Source organism: Sturnus vulgaris, chromosome 10 (assembly GCF_052056855.1).
Source record: "Sturnus vulgaris isolate bStuVul1 chromosome 10, bStuVul1.hap1, whole genome shotgun sequence".
In the NCBI taxonomy this organism is placed as follows: Eukaryota; Metazoa; Chordata; class Aves; order Passeriformes; family Sturnidae; genus Sturnus; species Sturnus vulgaris.
The window spans coordinates 1,285,643-1,294,341 of NC_142252.1; the positions used below are offsets into that span (position 1 = coordinate 1,285,643).

Consider the following 8,699-nt stretch of genomic DNA (forward strand, 5'->3'; position numbering starts at 1 on the left):
CAGCAATGTGTCTGGTTTGGAAAACCTGTCTGTGCAGGTATTGCTTTCATCGTGCTCAGTGACCAGACTGCTCTTCTATCACACCTATCAAAATAACATCTCAGCACTGTGGAGGAGTACCTGAGGTGATGTGGTTGCTATCCCATGTGGATTGCTTGTTCTCACAGCAGTGGGAAGAGTTCATATTTTCAAGTGCTTTGCTTTGTACTTTAATACCCACGTAGGCTAAGGAGGGTAGGGCAGGGGACAGAGAGGTTTGGGGTGATATGGTTGCTCCTGAGTGTTTTCTTCCCACAGTCCAGAGGGACCCAGGAAAGTCCCAGTTCCTACACAGGGATACTCTGCCCTTGTTTTTGGAGCTGCTCTGTCCCAAGGAGCTCAGCCATGGCTCCCCTGCCTCACTGCAGCATCCTGCCTGACATTTGTCCTTCTCAAATGCGTGGAAGAGCAACAGCTTGAGCAGGGGGAGATGGTGCAAACATGGGAAGGTGTTCCTGGGGCTGCCAATCAGCCACTTTCAGGTTATGCCAGTTGGAGTGAGAAACTGTCCTACAGACTCCTGCTCTGTGAAGGAGGAGGAGGAGGCTGGGCAGGGAGAGGGGCAGTGGGGAGGGGTTTTGGAAGAACTCCTAGTAAAGGAAGGACCAACTTGGCAGTGGTTTCTCTTACCCCAGCAAGTCATTCCCTGCTAAGCAGCTTTCCAATAGCCACTAAAGCTTCTGTGCTGCTATTTCCCCTTGTCCCTGGAGAGGAGGCATCATTCCTATTTCTTCTCAGTGGCATTTTGCAGAGCAGAATGGGCAGTCCTTCATCCCTGAAGAAGAGCCCCTTGAGCTGTTCCCAGAGGACCCAATCTCTTTGTGGCAGCAGAAGAAGTCCATTTGCTTGGTGGTGTTAGCCATGGAAAACTTGATGGAGATATTCTAATACACTTTTAAATTCCAAATGTGTGGTAGGATTTATGCAATTTATGCTACCTATGCAGGAGCCATAGGAGAGTCTCAGAGCAAAGTGCTCCCAGGCTCTGGTAGGTCCGTGGTGATGCCCCAAGCCATGCTCTCACCAGGACTTTGACTTAGAGATGAAATATCTCAGCAGTGCAGAACAGATCCAGGCCTGGCTTCAGCTTCTGCTGCATTATTCGTGAGTATGTGAAAGCTCTGAAAAATGTGACAGACTTTGGGTTAGGTCCTCAACACAGCATTGCTTCCCATGAGATGAAATGTGAGCATGTCCCTTTTCAGGCAGGAATGCACTGGCTGGAATCTGTGGGATAATGGCAAATACAAAGGGAAAGTGAAGTCTTTGGTGTTCTGCTGATGGCAGGCTTGTTTTCACTTTCCTCCCAAGAGGAGACCACTTCTGCCAGTGATCTGCAAGCACTCAAGCCATGGCAGCATGGTTCAAAGCAGCTTGAAAACATTTCTGCATGGGGTTTCACAGGACTGCTTCCTTGGGAGTGCAGAGGATCAGGAGCCCCTCCAGGCCCTCTGGAGAGGTCACAGTGGCAGCACAGTCTCCTTTTTGCCAAAGTGAGCACTCAACAAAGAGCTCAAGTGAAGATACAGCTTATGTTCCCTTTTTTGCACTGCTCAGCCCTCTCAGGTAAGGATGTGCAGAGGCTCAGCACCGCTCCTAAATCCCTAAGGCATTTTGGCCTCGTCACTGAGGGTGGCTGTGGGATTCTCAGGCTGGGAAGAGGAGGAAGGGAAAAGGCAGGGATGCTCAGAGCCCCATGGGCTGTGTGTGTCCAGGAGAAGACAGAATGGCAGGGCCCCAGTTTCTCTTACTGATGAAGCTCTGTGCTTTCCTAGTGGGAAAGGGTTTGGTCCTGTTTTCTGAGAACTAAGTGAGAGTTTTCCTCTTGGTTTCCATGAGAGCAAGTCTGGGAGTGAAGTTTATATAAAGAGGACTCTTGTGCATGTGGGTGTTTTGTCCACCTACAAAATAAAAATCAGTAATTGCTTTGCATTGAAGGCATGTGAGGGTCTGAGGCTTGGTCCAGCCTTCCCCACATCCCTGTGTACACAGCAACTGATCTCTGCTTTTTAATTCTCCAGTCACAAATACACGCCTGGAACAGCACTTTGGCAGGGGACAAAGCCCAGCTCTGCTGCTGTCCCAGCCCTGCATTGCTGAGGAGATGTGATGCATCCAGCAAACAGGTCTGTCTGGCCATGCCTGAGCCCAGGAATCTGGTCTGGGTGCTTGTGTTGGCTGTTTTCAGCCTGCACACGAGGTGTCTGTGCCTCCAAACCCTGTCTGTGCCTTGGGAACGCAGTCCCAGCTGGGAATGGAGCTGGGGGATCCATCCCTGGGCTGTGCTGTGGCACCTCTGGCAGTCCAGACACAGCCACTGGTTCGTGCTGCAGATGTGAGAGCAGCATCTGCCTGGGCTCTGCTGCTGTGCCCAGAGCCTGTGTGAGGGGCAGCTTCCAGCAGCAGCTGCCAAGGACTGTGCTCTCCACTCTGCCCTGGCCAGCTGGCTGGGGGAGCTGCTCTGCTCCTGCTCTCCTCCTCCTGGGGACGAGATGGGAGCAGCTGGCAGTGCATTTTTGGGTTGTCAGTGGAGAGGTGCTTGTACTGAAGAGCAAAATATTACTGCTCTCGTACAGTCCTGGCTTTGGTGGGACCAGATGGGTTTGAAGTAAATATGGAGTTCCTTTGTCAAAGGTAATTAGAAGCTGAAATTCAGTTATTTGAAGTGCTATGACTAATCCTCTGCCTTTCTGAAGAAACTTTATTATTTTTTTTTTTTTTAACTGAAAACTAGTGACTCACAATGGATTCCAACAGAACTGTTTGGATAAAGGACAAGGAGATCACATAAAAAGTCCCCCTTGGTTCGAAATGAAGGCAATGAAAAATGAGTGTCTTGCACTAAAAAGTGTTACTGGAGATTGTTGGCAAAGAATTGCAGTCTCACTTTCCTATTTTTAAAACTCTCTCACCAGCTGTGATGTGACCCTTCCCTACACACCCACAACAGAAAAAAAGACCCTAATGATTAGAAACAGGAAATAATAAAACTCACTAACCACAAAGTATTTTCAAAGACACAAAATAAACAAGCAGAAATAGTGGGAAATAGATATTTCCCGCTGATCTCTTTTCAGCACAGTAACCATAGCTAATAATTATAGTCACTGGGGATTTACAGCTTTTAGAGGGAATATATATTTTTAAGATGATGCTGTCAAACTGCAGTAAAATGTTTTCATCACAATCTCTCCCAGCATAGCAATAAGGTGGCCAGGAGTGCCATGAGAGACACTGTTGACACCATCCAGAAGTAACAGAGCACTTCAGGCCCGAGCTGCTCTCCTTGCTGGTCACACTGGTGTGCAGTGGAGGTTCCTCTGGTGGGTGCAGCTGTGGGGCTCTCATGGGATGGGGTTTTTATCTAAACTCAGCAGTATTTGTGACAGTAAACCGAGGAGATCTTTAATGTCTTTTTCTCTGCCAGGATTTTGCAGTTTTCTTTGCCCGATTGGTTTCTTTACCTCTGAGTATTCTGTGTGCTTTGCTGCTGTGGTTTGCTTGAGGTGGCCTCACCTCCCACCCTCCTCTGGACCTCTGCAGTGGGATGATGATGATGATGATGATGATATGTATTTTTCACATCGGTTATCACTCTAAAGGGCCTCATCATTTTCAGGCAGGGGGTGGAAACTGATGTTGAGGTTTGTGCAATTCTTGATCTGTGCAATTCTGTGTCTTTACCTGACATCTGAGCTGCCTCTCCTCCTTGCAGACAGGTGTAGGCCAGCTGTTTCTCCTACCACCCTCATGCCACTGCTCCTAATGGCTCTTCGAGAGGGCTGGATAAAAGGGAAGGCTTCGCAGAAAAAGATGCTAAACCCGGAGGTGCTGGTTTTCACTCCTTGGGCACCTCATCAAATGGGTCTCGCTGCATAATGAGCCCCTCTGAACTGCGGGGCCATTCATTAGTATGCGCCGTGTTTGTTTAAGAGCTCCCCGCTCTTTTATTTCTGCTGTGAGCAACTTTTAACAGCCTTTGAGAGGAAAAACGGGCACCAAATGCTGCCAGCGAGCAAGCGGATTTATCCCAGTCTCCTCGGTGCACTTCGCAGGGAATTTTACCTTCTGCCCTCGAGATGATCTTTGTGATTCAGGTGTAAGTAAAAGCTAAAGCGTCGATCCAGGCTGATAAACCCGACTCCCTATTTCCTTCCTAACTTCTAAAGTGTTCCTTTATGCTGCCTGTGTGTGTGGTGAACGCTGCTTTCCCAGCAAGGGAACAAACCCCAAAGCAGCTCTTTCAACTGCATCGAGGAAAAACTGCTCGTGAAAGAAGCAAACAAAAGCAGATGCTCAAACACTCTTTATTCAGAGCACATGGGACAAGGCTGGGAGAAATGTCAGTCGTTATCTTCAAAAGGTTTATTTAGAACTTTTAGTTATGGAAACAAAAAAAAATATCCCTAAACATAACTATATGTAATATATATATATACACACACATGTACTCACAAGCTTAAGAGCAATGTCAGGATATCTGCGTGGCTGGGAACAGCACAGCCAGAGTGAGCAACCCAGAGAGCATTTTTAAACAGCCTAAAAAGTTCAGACAAAGTCTCTCCCTTTTTTTCCTCTTTCTCTATTTTTTTTTTTTTTTCTGCTAATCATTGCAGCATTTTTATGGGAACTCAACACTGGAATCTCCTACACTGTTCAGGGAGGATAATAAAATAAAAAGCAGAAGAGGCCAGTTGCTTACCCTTTTATCCAACAGAGATCTCAATGGCTTATGCGAGACCTGAAGGTAAATTTGATGCCAGAGAGGGTCGTTGCTTGTTGTCTTGTATTTTTATTAATAGAAAGTTAATTATTTTAGAATGTAAGACAAGAAAACTATATAATTATTATACACTAAAGAGCATGAGAGGATTCTATACAATAATTTAGATGTATTAAATAAATAAAAAAATAATAGCAGCCTTCTACAATGCAGGCTACACATAGGTTTACTTCGGCTTGAAGTACCCAGGTCTTTAGTACACCTACAGGAACAGATTTGCTCCACAAGTGTTTTATAGAAACATATCTATAAGATACATACGTGAGAGTGTCTAAGGTTAGGACAAAAATTGAAAACACACTTTACCACGGTCTCCACATATCTAATGACCCCATTCTGGGGTTGTTATGGGAAAAATTTGGCTGCAGAACCTGTCTGGGAGGTGCAGCATCAGCCTGGTTGAAAAGCGACAGCGAGGGCAGCTGGAAGGAATTTTTGGAAGCTTGCTTGTTCTCCGCAGGGCAGAGGCGCTCCTGTGCCGGGTTTGTGCCTCGGGCGCTGCCCTTGGGGCTCAGGGGGCTCTTCTGTGTCAGGAGAGGCTGCAGGGACGGGCTCAGAGACCTCAGTGCTGCTTTGCAGGTGTCCTCACCGGACCTGGGCAGGGACTTGAGCAGGTGGTTGAGGAGGCGCGCCCCGAGGGTCTTGTCCATCCACTCGCAGGTGAGCAGCAGGTTGTGCACCTCGTGCATGCACTGGATGTAGCCGGTGCTGTACCTCTGCTGGGCTTCCAGACCCACCTTGGAGTCAGCTGCGGGGACACGACACAAAGGGGAGCTGGAGAGAGGGCGACAGTGGCCGCGGTGGTCACTGCTGGAGCCACCGGGCTGTAGGAGGTGTTTTGTTTGCGGGGAAGGTGAGCAGGGTGTGAGTCCCTGTGCCCTGCTGCCCGCCGCCGAGACAAAGCTGCGCCAGAAAACAGAAATGGGCTGTGGAAGGAAGGAACACCTTCGTGGATTGAGCGGAGTCCGGCTCCATCTCCCCATCTAGTGGAGAAAGCCAAACCCCGGCAGCAGCCCGGGCCCTGGGCGGCTGGAAAGATGCTGGTGCCAGGCTGCCATGGATCGAACCTGCTGGCATCGGGCACAGGGCGAGGGGCAGGGAACAGGGCAAGGGACAGGGAACAGGGCGAGGGATTGGGAACAGGGCGAGGGACAGGGAACAGGGCAAGGGACAGGCAACAGGGCGAGGGACCGGGAACAGGGCGAGGGACCGGGAACAGGGCGAGCGACCGAGAGCAGGGTGAGGGACAGGGAACAGGGTAAGGGACTGAGAATAAGAGAGCAGATTAAGGGAGCAGGCTCTCACCCATCATCTTGCTGCTCTGGATGTTCTGGAGGTGCTTCACTGTCATTTCCAGGATGTCTGCTTTTTCCAGTTTAGACTGCTGATAAGGAAAGAGCGCAGCAGTTAAAGGCAAAGAAGGGTTTGCACCATGCCCAGTTTCTCTAAAGATGAGGCATTTCCCTTCCTCCCCCACCATCACACCCAACTCAATTTCCCACCAGCAAAAGGACAAAAAGCAGCATAAAACGAGCACTTACATCCAAGTGAAATGCACCCACAACAGTCTCCTTCAGCTGGTCTAAGCAGTTATTAATCCTTTCCCTGCGCTTCCGCTCAATGAGGGGTTTCCTTAACTGGCAAAGAAAAAGAGGAGGAAAAATTGTATTGATATTTTCATTTCCTCTCCTTGCTGCAGTCCAGCAAGGCCAGAGACCTCCTCCCCGGTGTGAAGCCAGCGCAGGGTGACACAGTGCTCAGCAGGGACCAGATGTGGACAGAGTGTGTACCAGCTCCAGCCATGGCCTGTCCCGGAGGTGGCATCACCTCTCTCCTCTCCCACTTCCAATCATTTCAAACAGACAAACTCGTTTCACCCAATCAAAACAGAGAGGAGGCATAGAAAAGAAGCAGAAAAACACCTGCATGAGTCAAACTAAGAAAATACACCTTTCTAATAGGAGAAAAAGCGTTGTCCCCTTTCTGTGTCCCCGAAGCATGGCCCGGCATTCCTCATTCACACGCCCGGTGCAGGGGACACTTACCTTCCTCTCCTCCTTGGTGCTGGCGACCTTGTGCGTGCCGGTGGTGGCCGCGGCCGTCATCCTGATCCAGCAGCCGGGACGGCTCCGACGGGACGGGATGGGACGGGACGGGATAGAATGGGATGTGGGATGGGAGGGGAAGGAGGCGCTGGGGCAGCGGCCAGCTCCCCTTCCAGACGGGCTCTTTGCTGCTCCGCTGCTCCTCCTCGGCTTTATTTATAACCCCAAATTAGCATCTGAAAGGCAACTTTCCTTGGCGGGACTTCTTTTCCCACACGAGGGGTCGAGCCCGGAGGTTTGTGGCCATCAATCAAAGCTGACAGGTCACTGCTTCTTTTCAATGACCACGCCGGCCCCCCCAAACGGCGACAGATGTCCAGCCTCGGTCGCTGGGCTCTGGAGGGATCTTTTGTTCGGGAAGAAGGGAAGGAAAAAGGGCGCGCTCGCAGCAGCTTGCACGGCTCCTCGTTCCATTCGCACAGATTCCCAGGGAGGGACACAATAGCCGGGAAGCGGTTGAATTACACCTGGGAAAATGCCTTCTACTCATCTTTTTCTCCTCTATCTCCTTCAAGTGATGCCTATTTTTACCTGCTAACCTGACCCCAGTCGTTTCACATCATTGTAATAGCCTCTTAATTTCATCATAGAGTACTTCAGCTTGGAGTTCCTGCTCCCAGGGATTATTATGACAAGGAAACGACGATCGATTAAAAACTGTTGACAGCAGACACCCGAAGGAAGGTTGTTTCCATCACAGAAATCCTCTAGGGAAAACATGGAAACTTTATTTGCCTCCTGGGAACCTGAATTATCTGTTGCACCTGGGTGGATGTAGGAAATATGTAACTCTTCTAGTTTTTGGCCACTCTGCAGAATTCAATATTAAATTTACAGGGTACTGAAGATGCAAACAAACCCAGAGGTGACTTAGTGCTGTGGGAGCTTTACTTCTCTGATTTTTTCCCCCATGCTGCGAGGCTTGGTGGCCTTGTGAGGAAGGAGGTTTGTCTGTTTGCTCCTCGGGAATGCTGGTGCAGGAGAAGCCTTTTGAGGAGGTTTGGTGTGGGGTGAGAACGCACTTTTATACTTCCTCACTCTGCCTGGCTTGGGGGGGGAGCATGAAGGTGTTTTTCCTGAGCTTGCATTTTCTTTCTGAAGCTGCTTTGCTAATGAGCCGGATTTGGCAGTGTCCTGTTGAGTCCCACAGGTGAAGCCCTTTGGATTGGTGTCGAATGTGTCACCTTATTGAAGTGGAGAGGAAGCAGCTGCAGCGCTTCAGAAGCACTGCAAGCTCTCCCAGCGCACTGATGGGATTTCCCAGCTCCTGGGAAAAAGCAATATTTTTATTCAAATAAATAAAAAATCATAGCAGCAGTCTACCATGCAGGGTACACAGAGGTTTACTTTGGCTTGAAGTACCCAGGTCTTTAGTACACCTACAGGAACAAGTGTTTCTATAAAATACCACAGGTATTTTATAGAAACGTATCAATAAGATAGGTAGTGCCAAGGCTGCAGAGCCCTCTGCCCCTCCAGCTCTGGGTGGGGACATACCCCAGTGACAGCAGTGAGGACATCACGTTGTTCCTTGCTCAAGCAAGGGTGGGTGTGTGTTTGCTTGTGTGTCACTGCAAACACACCTGCAGCACCTCTGCATGCCCTGCTGCCTGGGCTCATCCCCAAAACACGTCCCCAGCCATGGCATCTGGCAGGCAGAGGCTGCTTGTCAGTCACATGCAGAGCTGGGGTGCAGGTACCTGGTTTTGTAAGTGCCCTACTTGGCAGTGGCCTGGGACGAGCTGGGCTGGTTGTTGTGCTGGGAGGGGAAG

The 8,699-nt window shown here is 49.6% G+C and overlaps 1 protein-coding gene across 2 annotated transcripts; it reads right to left on the reverse strand.

Moving 5' to 3' along the window:
* Positions 1-4,330: 4,330 nt before the first annotated feature.
* LOC106849706 (transcription cofactor HES-6-like) lies at positions 4,331-7,066 on the reverse strand. Of its 2 annotated transcripts, none has more exons than XM_088170491.1 (4): positions 6,868-7,066; positions 6,364-6,459; positions 6,128-6,203; positions 4,331-5,570 (listed from the first exon to the last, which is right to left on the reverse strand). In XM_088170491.1, exons 1-4 carry the CDS (start codon positions 6,925-6,927, stop codon positions 5,125-5,127), a joined length of 678 nt encoding a protein of 225 aa, XP_088026617.1. In that variant the 5' UTR covers positions 6,928-7,066; the 3' UTR covers positions 4,331-5,124. The 2 variants fall into 2 exon arrangements, with proteins under 2 accessions (XP_088026617.1, XP_014725978.1); XM_014870492.2 differs by having other exon boundaries at positions 6,128-6,206; positions 6,868-6,942.
* Between the last annotated feature and the right edge of the window lie 1,633 nt (positions 7,067-8,699).

What these genes read in the sequence shown, in the direction of transcription:
- LOC106849706 (XM_014870492.2), bottom strand. Translation starts at nt 6,927, where the DNA reads ATGACGGCCGCGGCCACCACCGGCACGCACAAGGTCGCCAGCACCAAG. An exon ending in GCACCAAGGAGGAGAGGAAG is followed by an intron (nt 6,460 to 6,867) that starts GTAAGTGTCCCC and finishes TTTCTTTGCCAG; the next exon opens with TTAAGGAAACCCCTCATTGA. An exon ending in TGGGTGCATTTCACTTGGAT is followed by an intron (nt 6,207 to 6,363) that starts GTAAGTGCTCGT and finishes TTTCCTTATCAG; the next exon opens with CAGTCTAAACTGGAAAAAGC.